General features: G+C 38.8%; 1 protein-coding gene across 1 annotated transcript in view; it reads right to left on the bottom strand.

The window, feature by feature from the left end:
• The window catches only part of hectd3 (HECT domain containing 3), a 67,798-nt gene that overhangs the window by 8,544 nt on the left and 37,397 nt on the right, over positions 1–21,857 (bottom strand). The window contains exons 15-21 of the mRNA XM_069938869.1: positions 17,862–17,951; positions 12,618–12,824; positions 12,121–12,250; positions 5,395–5,469; positions 4,314–4,395; positions 3,522–3,593; positions 299–389 (exon numbers count right to left, since the gene is read on the bottom strand). Coding sequence (XP_069794970.1) covers positions 305–389; positions 3,522–3,593; positions 4,314–4,395; positions 5,395–5,469; positions 12,121–12,250; positions 12,618–12,824; positions 17,862–17,951 — 741 coding nt within the window. The 3' untranslated portion in view covers positions 299–304. The remainder of the gene's footprint in view (positions 1–298; positions 390–3,521; positions 3,594–4,313; positions 4,396–5,394; positions 5,470–12,120; positions 12,251–12,617; positions 12,825–17,861; positions 17,952–21,857) is intronic.

Here is a 21,857-nt window from a genome sequence, read left to right as displayed (position 1 = left end):
CTTAGCCAAGAGCATTGTGTTCAAATTTATCTTTGCTGCAATGGATTGCCCAACTTCAATGCTTCAGAAAATATATATTTTTTCTCTCTATCCAAAGCAATGGTGATCTTATGAATACACATTGTGCAACCACATGGCTGTGGATGAAAATCACTGCAGCACTGGAGAATGTTGATCATTTTTGTGATTGACAAGAGAAAACCAATTTTATTCTAATAGATAAAGTGAATCACCATAGAACGAGAAAATAACCAGAGATGCTTTCATCAACTACAACACTATTCACTGCAGTAGATACCTGGTGTTACTCTTCCCAGGGTACCATATCCATGTCTATTGCTACGCAGTTATAGGCTGCATATCGCAACTTCTCTTCGCACACCTTCGCACTGCAAAGGAAAAAATAAATTAGAAGATTCATGTACAATGGTATACATCTATATGACTTTACACTATGGTCATTATTGAGAAATCTAAAATGTATGAATATTTTACAGATTACTCATGTTGACCCCAGAATTAATGTACTTAGTTTAAAATGGAAAATAACAAGTGGCCAAGAATATAGCAAGTGAGTTTGGGAAGAGGTTGTGGAAAGTCAAAAATGGAAGAACTCCTGGGATCAATTGTTCAGAACATGTGTTTATTCATAATATGGGGAAAATTAAAAAAAAACATTTTAATTGACAGAGAAAACTCAATTCATTGAAAGGGACAAGTCAAATTCCCTTTTACATTGAAAGTTTCTTATTTTAAAAATTTATATTTTGTTTAACAATGCTCTCTAAATTGGTACATGGCAAAGTTGAAAAAAGGACACCCTGCGAGAATTGCAGGTACATGACAGGTAGCTATGTCTCAGTGTTAACACTAAGGTTGCAACTCTGATGGCAACAAAGGTCCAGTTCATGCTGGCCTATTCCCCTACCTGGGGGTGGGGCAGGGTGGAGAATGAGAGGGGGATAATATGGGAGTGAAGACACCTGGAAAAGCCCTCTTCTTTCTAATTTGCATTTCTAGATTTGATTCCACGGAGTTTTCTACTGAAAATTTCACGTAGCAGAAGTTGATTGGGAGTCCAACTATGTTTCCTTATCTGTTTCTTAAATTTTTGCCTGTTTATGGTCTAACAATTATGAAAAACTTAAACACAATTCTAATATGGGATATTTAACAACACTGCCTTCAAAACTTCACCAGTGAATGTTCGGAATGAGAGGTGGCTTTCTACTCTATCACCTAGTGGCCAAGTATGGAACCCCAAAGACAGATCTTCTTACCCAAGATGTCAACAGATCAAATTGAGTTGACAGTCTGGCCAATGAGAAGTCTAGTGGCCAGATGTCATTGCTACTGACAGTCCACTCTACCTGTGTCATCATCATTGAGCCTATCTGCTGAGCAATAATATGTTGAGAAGTAGAGCCCAATGCATTATATAGATATAAAGCATTTGGTGTAGTTAAAGGTTTTCAGAGAGTTCCATAAGTAGGGACTCAGGATATACCACCAAAGGTTAAGTTGTCATTTTCAACCCATTCCACTCTGCAGAACAATTCTTGGATATTGAGGGCTAGTTTGCCATGTCTCCCATGTCCAGGGAAGATTAACAGTCAGGTGCTGTTGGTTGTTAATTTTGGCAATGGTTAAACTGTATACTCCTAACAAAACCTTTAATGTCCCCAATTTTCCATCCAAAGTCAGGTCTTCCTTTAAATTAATATGTTAACTTTATTCTCAACCACATTAAATGTTATTGCAGCCCATTAAACATCAATTTTAATGGACTGCTTTCTGGAGAATACCACAAATTTGATGATTTAAGTTTCAAGCTTGAAAAAAAATGTAGAGTAACACAGAACAGAGGAAATGTATGCTCTCAAAGATTATTAAAATTTTAACTCCCCCCCCCCCCCACCCAAAATGTTCTGACCATCTTTCACCATGTTTTCCCAGAAAGGGAATAATATATTTTACCTCCCTAAGTGTTGACTGATATTTATCCCTCACTGAACATAACTTTTAAATAAACCATCTTCTTGTTTTTATCTTCATGATTTGCAGGGTCTTCCCAAGTCAAAAGTAAGTCATCAACTGTGTCATTTTTTTGGGAATAAGTGAAATTATGCCCTAAAGTTGTGAAAAGATGCCATTTAAATATTAATCCTTTATTTTTAATGGGGAACATTAATACTTCTTCCCCCCCCCCCCCCCAATCCCTTTGACAACCTCACTCTTCCCATTTCTTAATCAACCAAGCTTATTTGTGATGTGAAGGTTAAGAAATTTACTATTTTGGCCATACTGAAGCATACAACAGTAGAATGATAGCTCTAGGTACAATGTGTGATAGACCAAGCTACTCATTTGTCCTTACCATTCATCATATCTTAATTGATTTTAGAATAAGAAGCAGAACTGAATTATATACAAACAAACTTTTTTTTACAATTTTGAACCATTCTAAATAGGTTTGAATCTCAATTAAAATTTTTTACACTCTTAGTCAAAAAAAATAAAGGCAAATAAATACATTAATTACTATATGATGACGTCACCACAAGTTACAAAGAACAATTCACCAAAGTACATCAAATCAGAAGTCCAGTAAAGCTTCCCTCCCATTGTTGTAAGACTAGAAGCAGAAAACACTGAGGTTTTCGATAAAATGTTAACAAATATGTACTTAGTCTTAAGGGTCATGACATGATGGGATAATGTTAAGATAATTGGTAAAAGACTTAGCAGCTTTTAAGAAAAAATATTAAAAATGTGACATTGGGAATTGAAATGTGATGCTTGACAGGATGGTGAAAGCTGCTTTCAAAGATGAATTGGATAAATACGATAGCAAAAAAAAAATCAGGAAGATGGAGCTAACAGAATTATTTAAGACAACGAGTGCAGTATCCATGGGATATATAGTTTTGTACTGAGCCACCCTATAATTTTAGTAATTTATGATAATATAGTTGTAACGATACATGGCTGAATCAACACCCTCCCCCATACAATTGTACTTCAAAAGGCAATTAAGAAAATGTATTTTGCTGCAGTTCTTGAATGGTCTGGCTATGCTCATACACAAGGCCAGACCTCCTCTTGGGGAGACAGTCCACAAATCCAGAATTACATCTTGTGTATGGATTATCACATACACAGGAAAAGAAACTGATAAATGTGACTCACCAAACCACGGGGAATGCTATCATGCTGAAGTAACAAAGTTTAAAATGAGGTGGCAGCTGGATGCTACTGTTCCATATGGAGAAAAGGTATGGCTCCTGAACACTATCCTATTTCTCTGGAGAATTCATGCATTCATCTTAAGGGAATAACCATATAACCTTGGGTGTTTGACCAATGTGCCCTCATGCTTGGTGATTTTCTATCAAGTGAATATTGAAGCAATACATGAAAGAACTGGCGATATTCATTAAAGGGGTCAACACCTCCAGAAAATTTAAATTTCAATAAAGCGAAGAAATATCAGAAACAATCATTTAGGAATAACAACCAACCTGGAATAATTTGGGAGATAAAGTGTACTAGAACACGTGGAGGATTCTGGGAGGGCATCTGCCTTCTCTGACCTGTTTTTAAAAAAAATCACATTTCTCTGGTAAATTTTTTAAAAATAGTAGGATCTTAAAATGCCCATTTGCTCTAAAGGAAACACCTGCAACATTTCTCTCTTATAGAGACATCGAGACAATCTGGATAAAACAGTCCAAAAAAATATAAAAATGAAAGACGCTGTTAATATCCTTTTTCAGAACAAAATTAGTCAAGAATTTACTAAAAAGTGTTATGGAATCATGTCGATTATCAAGATAATTCCTAATTCTTTCTCCCCTTCCCATCAATAGACATCTCAGGCCTCTGTCTCAATTGGGTTAAAGGAAAGCAAATATGATCAGTCTATCAGTTGGTACATTTCCATTGTGATGCCTTTTGAATTCTCCTCATGACCATTACTACTTCTGGGGACAGTATTAATTCTAGGATATTAAACTTCCTTCGCTAGGCTTAATAATAAACCAGAACACTTACAGATATTGTTTCCTTTTTATGCATCCAATTATGAGTTAGTACTTAGTGCCACTTGACACCACTCAAATGCCATTGAGGTGATTAAGAATGAGTACAATGATAAACCGCAAGATTAAATTACTTTGGCACGTTTACCGATTTTCCGCCAACTTTTATTTTGTCCTGAATATGAATATTGAAAATGTGACATTCTACCAACTGACGTGTTGTACATTTTTCATTTTCCAAGGCAATCACCAGCCAAAATGTAAGCCACTTACCCTGACTTGTCTGGGAAGATGAAAATAGGGGCTGGCAGTCGGCTTCTGCCTGTAACAAACCTCAAGAATCGGCTACGATCCTCTGAAAGGTAAAAGAAGAAATTGTTAAAAATACCAACTGTTTCCCTTGTCTTCTTCCCCCATCGGAATATGTGGATTGAAACCTTGAAGAAGGGCTCAGGCCTGTAATTTTGGTAATATATCATTTGCTCCTACGGATGCTGCGATACCAGCTGCATTCCTCCAGTATTTCTGTGTTTTTACTTGCATAAATTGAAATGCCAAATAATATTCAATGGTTTCTGATAAGACAATGACTGCATCACAAAGAGCTGAGCCAAAACCAAGAATACACAACATCGTCCAAAGCTGGTTTAATTGGGTGGGGGGGGATAAAAATATTTTACATTTTTCCTCTATTAGTCTGATGCAAATAACCATTCTCTGGGTAATTAATACAAGATATAATTCATACAACCAAGAATCTCACTGCACAAGTAGTCCAGCGAATGCAAAACATCTTTTTAATTTTTTAATTTATTGTTGATTTGGGCTAGCAGAAGGAATTCATCTGTAAAATTGAATTGAAAAAACACACTAATGCTGTTTGACCTGCTGAGTTTCTCCAGCATTTGTGTTTTTTTTCTCACTTAATCACAGGGGTGTTTTACCCCTGTATAAATTAAATTAATTGGTGTTGGTCATAATTCAACAATAAACCTCTTCAGAATGCTTTCACCATCTCAGGATTCCCCATTGTATAGTTAATGATGGTATTACAGGAGGGGCTTGCCACTAACAATAATTTATTGAGGATTTATTTTTGAAGCAATGATGACTATAGGATTGGACAGGACACCCTCGCAATCTCCTGACTTTCACTCATATGGTATTAAACTTTGAGACAAAACAAATTTGCAAAAGCACTTCAATGCCCTATGGTTGACAGCTGGTCTCAATGACCATTGCCAACAATAGTCCAGAAAGGGAATGATATATTTTAAATACAAGTAAACACCATTATGAGAAGCCATGCAGATGGCTTAGCAAGTCTGCTGATGGGAATCATAAAGCTACTTACCATTAGTGAAATTTGTGAGTGCTTCCCAAAGATATTTAACTCTGGTATCAGACTGCTCCAAATCTTCAAAGCGAGCTGAAAAAGCAAAATGAAGTCAGATGAAAGTAGTGACAAGGTCTAAACACATGTTTTGTTGACAACAGCTTGAAATTTGTTTTTAAATCTGCACAGAAACACAGATGCACTGGCAAGACCAGTGTTGATAATTTTAATTCCCAATTAGTCTGGGAAATGTGATAGTGTGCTGCCTTCTTGAACCACTGCCATCCATGTGCCTGAGCTTCAATTGAAATAATCGTCAATTTTCTTAATTCACGTGTAGTACCGCCAGTCAGCATGTAGATTTATGCCATGCCAAATTAATGGGTATTCCACTATGAAAAAAAGGAAACTGTAGCACATTAGACCAATGGTTCTCAATCTTTTTCTTTCCACTCTCATACTACTTTAAGTATTCCCTATGCCACAGGTGCTCTGTGATTAGTAAGGGATTGCTTAAGGTGGGATGTGGGTGAAAAGAAAACGTTTGAAAACCACTGTTTTAAATTGTACCAAATTGACATGTGCACAGTTTCATAACTCCATAGGAAATGGGCCAATGACAATTTTTCTCAAGCAAAATAGTTCAGTAACAATTAGGGTCTAGAGCAGGGGTGTCAAACTCAAATTCACGGAGGGCCAAAATTAAAAACTTGGACTAAGTCGAGGGCCGAACTAAATATTTATTGAAAATTTTCAAAAACATCTGCATGTTTTCTCTTCTTTCAACATATGTAATGTTAAACTTTAGGATATAACTTTAGGAGGATAATGTTACAGGTCAGGAGTAGGTAGCTCAAGTTCACCCTTTGCTTGACCTGAGGGAAACATATTTGGTCCCTGTGGAGATGTAGTCAGCATTCACACGCTGTGTCCATTTTGGCCTGCATCAGGACTCAGCATTTCCTGCTCACTCCTCAAGCTCTAGGCCTCTATTCACCCTCGACCCACCATCCCTCTACCTGACCAGTCCTTTACCCAACTTCTACTCACCCCTCACTCCACTCGCTCTGCCTCTACCCACCCCATCCTATACACGCCTCTACTGCCTCTCCCCTCAACCTGTTCCTCCCTCTACCTGTCTCTCACCCTCTAATCACCGCTCCCCTACTCGCCCTGCCCCTCCCCTTTTACCTCTTCCCTATCCACCCCTCCTTCTACTCATCCCTCCCTCTAACTGCCCCTCGCACCACCATAACTTCCCCTGCCCATTACTCCTCACCTACACCCTCTGCCCACCCCTGCTTATCCACCCACTCAGGCCCAGCGCGCTGCCGATCAGCCTTTGCGGACAGCCACCATCTCTCTCTTCACGAGCAGGGCCGAACCAGCCGTCCCTGGGGTCCGCGCAGGTGCAAGCGCTGAAGGCCGTGGCGACCGGGAGAAGTGCTCTCGCGCTGTGGAAGGGCCGTCCGGTGCAAGTCGCGCGGGGCTCGCGTTGCCCGGGGGCCGTGCGCAGCCTGCCATGCCCGTCGCGCCGACAGGAAATCACAGGCGCTCGCTAATCCGCCGCACCGCTCGACAGGTGGGAGAAGTGACTGGTTGTGCGGGGAGCCTTCCAACTGGCTTGCTGGCTGATGACATCGACAGACTTCTCGTGTTACAATTTCTCATGTTACAGTGGGAAGAATGTGCAATGAAGGGGGAGGATGGTGGGGGTGACATTACCAAAAAACAGCATCGGCTCTTGCTGCAGGGCGGGCCACCTCTAATACATTTTTGAAATGATCTTGCGGGCCAAATATAATTATATCGCGGGCCAGAGTTTGACATGTGTGGTCTAGAGCAATGATTCTCAACCTTCCCTTCCCACTCACCAACCACCTTCAGGCAATATATACAGAAGGGAATCAGACATCCAAATAAACACAATACATTTCCTGGCCGCTGCCAATGTAATTTAAAGAAATTCTAATTGATACTCGGACAGTTTCATTTTAGATTTTATGTCCTAAGAGAAACAACATTGCATCAATTATTTCCCAATAATTTGCTTTAATAAAATTCTTAAATTTTCCCAAAAGGTGTTCACTTTAGTGCACGACCAGGTGGGACGTAAAAAGGATCTGTTCCTTCAATTCATCTAAAATATATATCAGATAAATTAGAAATTAATTGATGCAACTTCTGCGGGGTAAGGTATAGCTGATGCAAAAATTTGTATTGCACCAATCTATATCTTACATTCATTGTATTGGTCATGCAGTCCTGACATAAATTGTACCAGTTCTCATCACCAATACTAATATTCTGATTTCCATCTTTGCTTTGATTTATATAACTCCCACTTAGGAATGCCCAATTGAAGTACAAGTTTACCTTTATGCAATCCTGCACAAGTAAGCCCAAGTCCCTTTGCATCTGCATATCTTCAATTTTCCTCCCCATTTAAAAAATAATATGCCTGTTTATTTTTTTCCTACCAAAGTGGTTGAGAACCACTGCACTCGACCCAATTGCTACTGAAAAATTTTGCTTGAGAAAAATTGTCATTGGCCCATTTTCTTTGGAGTTATGAAATTGTGCACATAACGAGTCAACTAGGTACGATTAAAACAGGGGTTTTCAAACATTTTCTTTCCACCTCAAGTCATCCCCTAAGCCAAAGGTGCTCTGTGATTATCAGGGGATGACTTAACGTGGTATGTGAGTGAAAAGAAAAAAATGTGAAAACCACTGATTTACATTTTTCCATCAAGGCCTCTGTTTTGATGGTCAATTTAATGGCATAGTAGATTCTTCTTGCAAACATTGAACCCAGCATTAGCTTGCCTCTGATGACGTGTCAGGTTTTAAACTGACCTGCTCACACTCCTCAAAGACCACTTGAGGAACAAAAGAAATAGTAATGTTTTAAATCAAAACTGCTAAAAAGACCTGACAGACAACATGGGTTCATGAACAAAGAGAGAAACACCTAAGGTGGAATCCTGAGCAGACAAAGAATTGCTGGAGGAACATTTAGACTGCATCCATGGGTAGAAATGGTCAGTCAATGTTTATGCATCAAAACCTTATTAAGGACAAAAGGCAAAATTACATAGATAAAATGGGAAAGAAGCTGAGGGAGAAGATGAGAGGTGACAGGACAGAAGGTGTGAGATGTGAAGGGAGAAACCATTTGGAAAGTCAGAGAGAGAGAGTGGAAAAAAAAAGTATAAGGATACGCAAAGAGTTAGAAACAGTGAAATCAGATGGGGTGGTCTTACCTAAAATTAGGAAACTCAGTTTTCATTCCGTCAGGCTTAAGGGTGTCCAGGAGGAATATGATGTGTTGTTTTTCAAATTTGCATTGAGACTCATCCTGACAATGGATAAGGCCAAAGCCAGATAAGTTTTGTAGGGAAGCTTGGGGGAATTAAAATGGTTGGCTGCAGGAAGCTCGTTTGCTCAACACTCAATCTGTGTTCAGTTACAGATTCAGGTGAGGCAGAGCTTTGCATGTATATCAAACAGCATTTGGTGTTCTGAGTGTGGCCTCCTTGACAATGGTGAGAGCAAAGGCAGATTGGGTGACTGCTTTGCCAAATGCCTATGCTCTGTTTGTGGGTCGAAATTTGGTAACCCTTTGCTTCTTTATAGATGCTGCGTGACCTGCTGAGTTTCTCCAGCACTTGTGTATTGCTCTACAATCCTATCATCTGCAGACTTTTCTTTTTCTAAATTTTTAAAAATTTTTCACACTATGAACCATATTGACCAAGATACACATAAACATTTCCCTCTTGAATATACACAGTGTCATTTTCTCCCCTTTTTCCCCCCTCCCTTCCCTCCCTCCTTCCCACCCCCCTCCCCACCCACTCAATGTTCAACATATACAATACATTAAACCCATTAAACAATGTCATCACACAATGAAAATAAACAAGAAAATTGTGTCATCCACTTTTACACACTGGGTCAGTTCATTTCGTCTTCTTCTCCTTCTGTCATTTTAGGTGGTGGAGGTCCACAGTAGGACTTCTCTGTTGTGTTCCATGTATGGTTTCCAAATTTGTTTGAATACTGCGATGTTATTTCTTAAATTATATGTTATTTTTTCCAATGGAATACATTTATTCATTTCTATGTACCATTGCAGTATTCTCAGGCTCTCTTCTGATTTCCAGGTTGACATAATACTTTTTTTTTCTACAGCTAAGGCTATCATAATAAATCTTTTTTGTGCTCCATCCAAATCGAGGCCAGGTTCTTTACTTCTTATATTACTTAGAAGAAAGATCTCTGGATTTTTTGGTATGTTGCTTTTTGTGATTTTATTTAATACCTGATTTAGATCTTCCCAAAACTTTTCCACTTTAGATGTTTTCGCTGTAAGAAGGAAACGGGAACAACAGGACATGCAATCTGCAGACTTTCTTGATGAACTTAACTTGGTCTCATCCTGGAGAGGTCCCTTTTGGGGTATACATCCATCGCTCAACACTCTACAACTTTGAACTAACTTATTTTCTCTTTCCTGGCTCTGATGAACGGCCTTCAACCTGAAACATTAGCATTGTTGCTATTTCTGCAGATCTCCAACATGATTAGGATACAGAGGACAGTTTCCCTCATTTTCTTCAAAACTTTCCCATAGAATAGTCTAATCCACCAGTATATTTGGTCTCTGCTTAACATCTCATTCAAAAAAAACCCAAATCTGACAGTGCAGCAGAGCTTAATTACCGTGTTGAATTAACACCTTTGAATTATGTGATGATCAAGTTTCTGAAACCTTAAGCTGCAAGAGTTTAAACACACTCTCAAATGGGTGACAGCTAATACCATTTTGAAAATAAAGGCAACTGATATGAAGACAGCAAGCTGACTAAATAGCTTTGAGACAAACATTCAGCTCGTTGATTTGTGTCATGACGGCTTGGGGAGATACAAAAGTTTTTGATTTGTTTTAATTGAAGCCAAAACAGTCCAAGACTGTGGAGCATTATAAATCAAACACAGAACTTAAATTTCAAGGCTAAGTGCACTGGGAACTTCTATACATCAGGGTCGGGGAGGTGGGGTGGGCTTGGTGGGGAGGGGGGGGTTGATGAATGAGCTAGACTTGGTAGGTACCTCTAGAAAATGAGCTACAGGGTTTTGGAGAGTTCAAGATGGAAATAGCAGCCAGGATAATACTGTAAAGCAGAATACAGAAGAAAATAATATCCCTGATGGGCTACTAAAAATTCTCATCCACTGAGACAAGACCAAAAGAAAAGCAAACCACTTGATCCAATGAAAGGTAATCACCCTGAACTGTTTCTCTCTCTCCACAGATGTGCCTGACCTGTTGAGTACCTCCAGCATTTAATGTTGTTATGCCAGTTTCAATCTAAATGCAGACATTTATTGAATTTTCAACAATTTATTACCAGTTTTGTCTTTAGTAATTGGCTGTAAAAGCCAATATTTATCCAGTGATGGAATAATGCAAATTTTGTTTGCATATTGTCAATATAACATTGTCAAAGCCACCTCTGGCATAATAAACCCCAACACCATGCCATTGTCCTCTTCATACCTGAAGGGGATGAAGCAGCCAGGTCAAGCAAAGCTTTAATTTCTTCATTTGGAAAATTCCAATTAAGGTTAGGTTGCAATTCCATAAGTTGTGGGCATCAGCAGACTCTTCACTCCCAGAAAGCAGTCAGTTAAGACCAAATTCAATCTTCCACCATATTTGTTTTTAGAGACCTACTTGTTCTTGGAGTGCCTGCCCCACCCACATTGCAAAGAGCTAACTCAACCAAAGCCCTGAATCAAGCCAATGACTCCCTGCATTTGAATGGTTCTGGTCTGCCATGCTTAAGAGAGCAAGAACACATACCAACAGGCTTAAGAACAGTTTCTACCCATTAGCCATCAGGCTCCTGAAGGAATGACAAAACAATGCTCTCTTGCTGCCCTTGCTTAGTGTTAATTGTCCTTCCTTTTCATTTTAATCCTATACTCTAAAGTGTCAGCTGTGATGTTAGAGATAACTTCTTAAGAAGACCACTCCTAACTGTACTGAGTGACCAATATACTTAACAGTCTTTGACAATTATGGGATCAAGAAGAATTGGTAATATTTAACACTGAAAGTCCATGCTGCTTCATTTCCATACTCTGTGCCAATTTGAAAAGATCTGCATAAAATATCAACAATTACATTTCATTCAATATTCTCTGGCCTGCGAATCTTTCACCAAAGCTGTGCAGCGACCCAAAGCAGCAGTTTCTCTAGGCAGCGTTCAACCATAACTCATCATCATAGACTGAAACAGGCTGTTGAATCGTGCATAGGATGTGCAAAGCAGTTCTTCACGGTTTCTCCTCAGTTATCTCTGAGCTTCTAGCTGGCATCAGGGACATAACTACTTAAAGCCATCATCCTCATTTGTTTCTATCACTTACCACATGAAACAAACTGTATAACTCTCTCTGCTACAACCTCCACAACTACAATACTGAAGCACAAGATATAATCTCTTTCTGGGCGATGTTCTATTCTTGGTAGCATCCACATTCACGTCTCACTTTTGCTCATTTGTGTGGTCAAAAGGAAGTTTGGACTTGGAAAGTAAGAAAAATAAAAATCCTCCATTTAAAAAAAACACTAAATTCACCCACAACTTACACTAGCACTCAACACATATAGATATAAATGAAAATGAAAGAAAATAACTGCAGTCTGGGAGACAGACACTTTGTACTCACTTAAACGTTTCAAAGCTTCCACTGTGATCTCAGGGTCACCACAGATTTTTTTCTCCAGTTCCTGCCAAGTCAGTAGATCAAGAACAGCTTGGGGAACCACCTTCAGCAGGCCAGCTCTTATTGATTGAATCTGCAACAGACGTAAACACTGGTCAGAAATTTTACCAGCTGTGCATATATCAGTGTTCATAAAGAAGCTAAACATCTTGAAAGTAGATCTTAATTTAATTAAACCTGCCATGCATTTGCCATCCAAGGGGGCAGTAGATCAACATGCCTTGTTCAGTATTGAAGGCAAAAAATAAATAAATAAACAAATTTATCCAGCACATCTGGAATAAAATGTCCCTCAATTAGTTGCAACTCACAATGTACAGTGCACGAGACATTTGTTTTTATAAAAGTACAAATACTTTTCATGAAGCAGATTTTCCAACATTTCTACACTTCTCCCCCTCTCTTCAAACTCTTTCCTTTCCTCCACCACTGTAGGTTACCTGATCTTTGTTCTCTTCCAACTTTGCTTTCTTTACCAGTTGAATGAACTCCATTCGATTTTCATACTTAACAGTTATGTTACTGCCATCAGATTTCAGATCCACTACTGAGTGATCACTAAGTACAGTGGTATAAGTTAGCTCATTTCCAAACTTAAACTCAAATGTCTCCTGGTCCATTGTTTCCATGGCTTCCAGTAGTTTCACCTGCAGAGAAGAAATGTAATTGGTACTGTTCAAAACTCGAGGTTATGGATAATTTACACCAAATAGATGCTTGACCCCATAAAAAATTCATATTTTATTGCATCTGCAACTTACAGTGAAGCAATGCTCCAGTTAATCTGCATCCATTTAAAATTCTGAATATACTGCAGATCCACATTTCTACCAGATGAATAACTTGTGAACAACTGGCATGCACCACAAATCTGGAGACCGCGAGGTGCTTTGAGGTTAAACTACCAAAAAGTGAAAGTATTACTTCTATGTAGTAAGTTTCACGTATTGATGCAGAGAGAAAAAATAATGTAGAACTGTCAAAATAATTAATAAAATAGTTGTGCAAAGAGCAAGTGCTTCACCTGAAGGAGGTGCAGTAAGATAGTAGCTGTAATAATTCTGTGAACTACCTGAACAAAAAGTTACTTTAAAAGGGGTATATATTACAGGTTTTTCAGATAAAATCAATCTCTCTCTCTCCCTCCTTGAGACTGTTTGTGAGAACCACCCACTTTGACTAAAACCTTGTCAAATACTCTGATTTCGGAAATTGTAAATCATCTGAAATACTTCGTATTTATAGGTGATAAAATGTACTAATTATTGATGAAAATGTCCCAAATTCCATTCAAGTTACCTTTTCTCCCTCTGGTTATGACAATCAAAACTAATAATGATGTCAGGATTTGAAACAAAGATTCAGAGACTATTCATGACCATTTGAAACCAGAGTTGCTGCCTGTATGGTGGACTGCATCGTTGAAACAAGACCAAGTACTGTATCTTCAAGCAGGAATGCTTCATACAGCTATCTCTCAGACCACGGTTTGCACGTCAGTCAAGAGAATGTAGGCCAGAGAGGAGTCATGTGATGGATTAGTGGCCAGTAGGAGAATACCAGCCCTCTCCAGAAAAGAAGAAATAAAGTGAAGAGAATACAAAGTTCAAGAAACACAAAACATAACAAATAAAAGATAAAGTGTGGAGAAAAGAAAGAAAATGGCACCCAAGAAAGAAAAGGTAAAAACAACTGGAAAAAAAGAATAAAAGACGCCAGAAGAGAAAGGAGAAGGCCTTACCAGCATGAAGAAACAGGGAGCTGTTGTGAAGATAAGAGCCTGCTCCCCAAGGTTGGTGACGACCCCGCAGAGTCGCGACCTCCCGACCGCTGGACTACAAAAATGGCTCTCTGAGCCAAACAGAAGCGCGCAGTGCGCTCAATAAGGAAAAAGAGAACACCAACGGGAGGGGGGCCCAGCTGAGGAGCGGGCAACCACAGCGTGACCAGCTGAGGGATGCCTGACACAAGGGCTCTCAGCTGGAAGAAGAGGAAAGTGACAGGAAAGGGAGTGATAAGAAAGAACAGCAGCAACAGGAAGCCCAACAGATGACTAGCCCAGAAGAAAAGGACCAACAGCAAGAAGCCATGCAAGAAGAAGCCCAGCAAAGGGAGGCAAGCAACTCAACAAGAAAGTCAGAAGAGACACAGATACAAGGAAGAGAAGTAGAAGACACAAACAAAGGTGCAGACACAGAAGAGGAAGAAGACCAAGTTCTGCACAGAGAAATCGAAGGTAAAATAGATGGACAGCATATAGATAAAAAAATTTCAAGAACAAATGAGAGCATTAAAAGAATGGATGACATTACAATTTAGTGAAATGAAAAGAAAAATGAAAAGTACAGAAGAAAAAGTGAGTAGAATAGAGCTGGTCATGACAGAAATAGGGAAAAGATTAGAAAATGTGGAAGAACGAGAAACGGCTGAAGAAATGGAAGTGAATGACTTAAGAAGAAAATTGGAAGACAGTGACAAAAAAGTTAAAGAGTCACAAGAGTTGTTAGCTCAGAAGATGGATATAATGGAAAACTATAGTAGGCGAAACAACATAGAGATAGTGGGCCTAAAGGAAGATGAAGAAGGCACAAATATGAAAGAATTTATAAAAGAATGCATCCCAAAGGTCCTGGGAATGCTAGAAATACAGGAAGGAATGGAAATAGAAAGGGCACACAGAACACTAGCCCCAAAACCACAGACACAACAAAAACCAAGATCTGTTTTAGTAAAATTTCTGAGATACACGACAAGAGAAAATATACTGGAGAGGGCAAGGAATAAAATTAGAGAAGTCAAAAAACCATTAGAGTACAAGGATCAAAAAATATTTTTTCATCCAGAAATAAGTTTTGAACTAAGGAAGAGGAAGGAGTTTAACACAGCAAAATCGATTCTATGGAAAAAAGGCTATAAATTTATGTTAAGATATCCAGCTGTGCTTAAAGTATTTATCCCGGGAGAGCAAAACAGACTGTTCTCGGATCAGGAGAAAGCACGAGAATTTGCAGAACGCCTGCAGGAAAGAAGGAGAGATGAAGAGATGTAACAAGAATGAAGAACAATGACAAACTACATATAAAGATGTAAAAATAATGAACTAAAGAAGGGAAAGAAAAGGGAAGAAAGGAAGTAAGGGAGCTTTGTTATATGTGAAGATAAAAGTCTTTTCTGGAGGGGGTTGGGTGGGAGAGAATAACAGTCACTGCGAAATCAGTTAACGCTTGGGAGCGGGTTCGCAATCCAAATGGAGAGGGGAGTTGTGGTTGCCCGGCAAGGTACAAGGGGCAACTCAGAGAGGGGGGGGGGGGGGGACATTTGGGGTTAAGGGAATTTTAGATGTGGGAGTTGTTGAAGTATTTTATGTTTTAAAAGTGTTGTCATACATTGAGTTCAAAAAGGGAAAGCTGAGAGATGAAAATGGGGAAAAGGGGGAAGGTGATGGTGAGGAAGCAGAAATGAGGTGTAAACAGAATATGAGATGGCCATGTTGAAATATATGACTATAAATATTAATGGAATAAAAAATCAAATTAAACAAAAAAGGCTATTAAATTTCCTGAAAAAAGAAAAAAATAGACATAGCATTTGTGCAGGAAACACAGTGGAACATAATAAATTAAGGAGAGACTGGGTAGGGCACGTAACGGCAGCATCATATAATTTAAAAGCCAGAGGTGTAGCTATATTAATAAATAAAAATGTACCAATCAAAATAGAGGAGGAAATAATAGATCCAGCAGGGAGGTATGTAATGATAAAGTGTCAGATATATTCAGAATTCTGGAATTTGATCAATATATAGGCACCTAATGAAGAGGATCAAAAGTTTATGCAAGTTATTTTTTTGAAGATTGTAGATACTCAGGGGAATATATTGATAGGAGGGGATTTTAACCTTAATTTGGATCCAATGTTGGATAAAACTGGACAAAAGACTAGCAAAAAAGAATAAAGTAGCTAAATTTATGGTTAAATCAATGCTGGAAATGAAACTTATGGATATATGGAGGAGGAAGCACCCAAGGGAGAAGGAATACTCATATTATTCGAGTAGACATAAAACATACTCAACGATTGATATGTTTTTGTTGTCAGACATATTCAAGGGAGAGTTAAAAAAACTGAATATAAAGCTAGATTGCTATCTGATCATTCACCCCTGTTATTAGCAATAGAACTAGAGGACATCCCACTAAGAACATATAGATAGAGATTAAAATCGAGTCCACGCTGCTGAAGATCCAGCTGCGCTGGATGGGTCACGTCTCCAGAATGGAGGACCATCGCCTTCCCAAGATCGTGTTATATGGCGAGCTCTCCACTGGCCACCGTGACAGAGGTGCACCAAAGAAAAGGTACAAGGACTGCCTAAAGAAATCTCTTGGTGCCTGCCACATTGACCACCGCCAGTGGGCTGATAACGCCTCAAACCGTGCATCTTGGCGCCTCACAGTTTGGCGGGCAGCAACCTCCTTTGAAGAAGACCGCAGAGCCCACCTCACTGACAAAAGGCAAAGGAGGAAAAACCCAACACCCAACCCCAACCAACCAATTTTCCCTTGCAACCGCTGCAATCGTGTCTGCCTGTCCCGCATCGGACTTGTCAGCCACAAACGAGCCTGCAGCTGACGTGGACTTTTTACCCCCTCCATAAATCTTCGTCCGCGAAGCCAAGCCAAAGAAAGAAGAAAATCCATGCTACTTAAAAGACAGGAATTTAGATAATTTATTGAATGCCAAATTAAAATGTACTTTGAAATAAATACGGAAACAGTGAAAGACAAATTTATATTATGGGATGCAATGAAAGCCTTCATTAGAGGGCAGATAATAAGTTATGTAACTAAGATGAAAAAGGACTACAATCAGGAAATAGAACAGTTGGAAATGGAGATAGTAAGTACAGAAAAAGAACTAGCAACAAGGGACGATAATAACAAAAAGCGAATTGTTGGACAAAAAATAAAATACGAAACATTACAAACGTACAAGGTAGAGAAGAACATAATGAAAATAAAGCAAAAGTATTATGAGCTAGGAGAATTATCCCGCATATTTCCTGATCTAAATCCCTGATGTGACAGATGTAAAGGCGGGGAAGCAACCATGTTCTGGTCTTGTCGAGTTCTTGAACATTATTGGAGGGAGATTTCTTTTCTGTTTTGTCAATAATATTACATGTAAATCTTGAGTATAATCTTTTAATGGCTTTATTTGAAGAGTTAGATGACATTAATAAGCTATTTTCTTCATCCGATCATCAAGTCATACTATTTACAACTCTTATGGTATGAAGAGCCATAAAATGAAGGAAAAACCATGTACATAAATAAATACATTCAATGATCAAGACAAACTGATTTATGTACATGGTTTTTCCTTCAGTTAGTCATATTTTATAGATTCAGCAGAATTATGCTACCTTTAATTTTATGTCAAAACATCCCTTTTTTTTGTAGGGGATTTGAGTTATTTTCTTTGGTTTCTTTTTTTCGTTGTCATTCTGACAACATTGTCTGGGGAAGGGGTATATTGCTATTGTTTTATTTTTGGAAACATATTCTTCATCTTTGGAAACCTTGTGTTCTCTATACAATGTGTGCTTGCTCTATAACACTTAATAAAAACAGTGAAAGAGAAAAAAAGAATGTAGGCCAACTTACAAAACGTCTGCAACTCACCAAGACAGAGTCCACTGCAGGAAAATCCTTGGACCATTTCACCTCCTCACCTGCTAGTTGTTTCCATATAATTCCAGGAAGAGCCAGTACCTAACAACACATGCAATGCTCTCATTAGCTTCGATTAAGTTTGCATCTCAGGTTAAGATTACTACAGGCTAAATTCATTCGTGGCAATTATAAATACTGACCAGAGACTGCTTGGATACAGCATTGATTGTCAGAGTGATGAATGATATCACATACAACTCTGAGATTTTTTTTTCCCCTATGGGCAAGGCAAGATTACCACATGTTGGTATTAAAACCAAAAACACTCAATGTACACATGTAAACAAATAAATGTAAACAAACTGACTGTATAATACAGAAAGAAAAATAAAGTGCAAAAGAGTTCTTAAATGAGTCTCTGATTGAGTTTGTTGTTGAGGAGAATGATGGTCGAGTGGTAGCAGCTGGTTGTGGTGGTGTGAATCTTGTGGCACCTGTATCTCTTTCCTGATGGTAGCAGCGAGAACAGAGTAAGTGCTGGGTGATGTGGATCCTTGATGATTGCCGCTGCTATCTGACGGCAGCGTTCCTTGTAAACTTTCTTAGTGATGGGGAGGGTTTTGCCTGAGATATCATGAACTGTGCCCACTATCTTTCAACTCAGGGGTATTGGTGACTCATATCAGACTGTGATGCCGCTGACAGTCAGCACATTTTCCACCACAGATCTACAGAAATTTGCCAGGGTTTCTGATGTCATACTAAACCTCTAAGCAGAGGCCCTATCGTGCTTTCTTCATGATGCCATTATTATGCTGGGTCCAGGAAAGATCTTCTGAGATAGTGACTCCCAAGAACTTTAATTTGCTCACCCTCTCCACATTTGATCCCCCAATGATCACTGGGATGGTTTGCCTCTGGTTTTCCCTTCCTGAAGTCAACAATCAGCTCCTTGGTTTTGGTGACAGAGTGCGAGATAGTTGTGGGTGGACTATTCAGCCAAGTTTTCAATCTCCATTTTTAATCACCTCTTTTTATACAGCCCACTAATGTGGTATTGTCAGTGAATTTTTAGATGAGATAGATCGCGGCCATTTGCACAGAATCCTATCATAAACATTTAGCTTGCGGAGGAGTAGTGGCCGGACGGTGAACTCCAGCCCTCTCCAGAAAAGTCGGGAAAAACAAAGGAAAACACAAAGGCACAGAAATAAAAGTTACAGAAAAGTGAGTATAAAGGTGGAAAGAAGATGGCGACAAAAAAAGAAAAATCGAAAGCAACGGTAAGAAGACAGGAAGAGAAGACAAAGGAGGAAAAAAGTGAAGGCCTTACCTGTCCGAAGAGGCCCGCTGCGGAGAGAGAAACTCGCTCCCTCAGGTCGGTAAATAATGGACTACAAAAATGGCTCGCTGAGCCGAGTAAAAGTGCGCAACCGCGCATGAAAAAAAACACACCGACGGGAGGGGGGACCAGCTGGGGAGTCGATCTCCACAGCCGGCAACGACAGCTGCAGAACACCTGCAGCAAGAAGAGACCACAGAAGAAATGGAAACAAGAAAGAAGAGAAGGAAAGGGCAACAAAGAAACAACAGATGGCCAACCCAGAGGAAGAGGAAGAGGAAGAGTACAGTGAAATAGAAGAAGAAAAGAAAGGCAAGATAAAGAAGGTACTTTCTCTTATTAAAGGATACCTGGAGTCATTTAAAGAATGGCAAACACAGGAATTTAATGATTTAAGAAAAAGAATAAACAACACAGAAGAGAAAATGAATAAAATAGAGATGACCTTAACAGAAATGGGAAAGAAAATGGACAAGATGGAAGAGCGGGCAGTAGCAGCAGAAATGGAGGTAGAAGACTTAAAAAAGAAATTGGAGGAATCTAATAAAAAAACTAAAGAGACACAAGAACTACTAGCTCAAAAAATAGATACAATGGAAAATTATAACAGAAGAAATAACATAAAGATAGTGGGCCTTAAGGAAGATGAAGAAGGCAAGAATATGAGGGAGTTTATAAAAGAGTGGATCCCTAAGACCCTAGGATGTCCAGAACTACAGCAAGAAATGGAAATAGAAAGGGCACATAGAGTATTGGCCTCTAAACCACAACCACAACAAAAACCAAGATCTATTGTAGTAAAATTCCTAAGATATACTACAAGAGAAAAGGTACTGGAGAAGACAATGGAAAAAGTAAGAGAGGACAACAAACTACTGGAGTATAAAGGGCAAAAAATCTTCATTTATCCAGATATAAGTTTTGAACTCCTAAAGAAGAGAAAAGAGTTCAATACAGCAAAGGCGATTTTATGGAAGAAAGGGTATAAATTTATACTAAAGCATCCAGTGGTATTGAAAATATTTATTCCAGGACAACAAAACAGACTATTCTCGGATCCAGAAGAAGCACGAAAATTTGCAGAACAATTACAAAAATAGACTGAGGGAGGAAGACGGGTAATGAGAGTAAAAATGATCACGATTGATATGTATGCGGGTAAAGAGGTTTAAGAGTGAATAGAGACAATGAGCATACATAAATGTATCTGTACTTAGAGGAAAATATAGATAGTATAGACAAGAATTAATAAGGGAAGGTAATGGAATAGAGAGAATAAGGAGGGAATTAAAAGAGTGACCTTTGTGACATATGAAAAGTGAAATCTTTTCTGGGGGGGGCGGGTTGGGGGGAAATAGCGGTCACTGCAAAATCAGTTGACGCTTGCGAGTGGATTCGCAAATCCAAATGGAGAGGGGAGATGTGGTTGTCCGACAAGGGATAAAGGACAACTCAGGAGGGGAAGGGGAGATTGGGGATAAATAAGATAGAAATAGGAGAATAAGGAAAATGTTGGATGTTGTAGGAATGTTGTCTTATAAAGAGTTGAAAATAAGAAAACAGAAATGGAAAAGGAGGAAAGGTAATGATGGAAAAACGGAAAGAGAAGATAAACAAAATATAAAAGGGCTACGCTGAACTATATGACTTTAAATATTAATGGAATACATAACCAAATTAAAAGGAAGAAACTACTAAATTTAAATGAATAAATGTATTCCATTAGAAAAAATAACATATAGGTTAAGAAATAATATTGAAATATTCAAACAAGTATGGGAGCCTTACATTAAATACAATAGCGAAAACCTACCAGGGACAAACATTACCTAAGTTGATGGAAGGAGAAGGAAAGAAAAGAATGGACTCAGTAGAATTTCTGGTGTATTTTTGTTGAATGACAACATTGTCTGACTGGCTTAATGCAACCTAGATTGTATACCTAAAATGGATGAGAGGGGGGGGTGGGGGGGTGGCTTGGGAGGAGGGAGGTGGGGGGGAGAAAAAGTCACTGTATATGTGTGAAAAAGAAATAGTGTATATCATGGCTAATGTGATTTATGGTGTGAAAAATAAAAATTTAAAAAAAAAACATTTAGCTTGCAAGAATACTAAAGTAGATCAGAATCATAGGAACAAAACCTATTTTGGCAAGATGAAGTGTTCGACATGCATGTCCCTATACCATATAGTCCTTCTATCTCCAGGTTGGTGCCTTCTTTCCATTGTTAATGGTTACCATTCCCAACTCACTACATGCTGCTAATTATCCTCCCAATAACCAATCTTAACCTTGATCAACCTCATCATTTGCCCAACTCAGTACCAGCAACCACCAATACCTGCCTCAGATGCCTTCACAATTCTCCCCATGAACCTCTCTTTCCACCTCATGACCCTCTCCAGAAATTACGAGGCTGGCTGATCAAAAATACTGGCTTAATGGTTTCAGTATTTTCCTGTTTCACTACCTCCTTTCCCAGACATACAATGGTACAAGACATAAAACAAATCGCAATAGATGTTGGAAATCTGAAATAAAAAGAGAAAAATACCAAAGACACAATAGGTCAAGCAGCATCTATAGAAAAAGAACTAGAGTAAAAGTCTTCAATCTAAAACATTAACTCTGTTTTGCTTTACACAAATTCTGCTCATGTTTT

This window comes from Narcine bancroftii, chromosome 5, assembly GCF_036971445.1.
Source record: "Narcine bancroftii isolate sNarBan1 chromosome 5, sNarBan1.hap1, whole genome shotgun sequence".
NCBI classification, from domain to species: domain Eukaryota; kingdom Metazoa; phylum Chordata; class Chondrichthyes; order Torpediniformes; family Narcinidae; genus Narcine; species Narcine bancroftii.
Note: the sequence above shows the minus strand (reverse complement) of the source record. Positions and strands in the feature narration are given on the sequence as shown.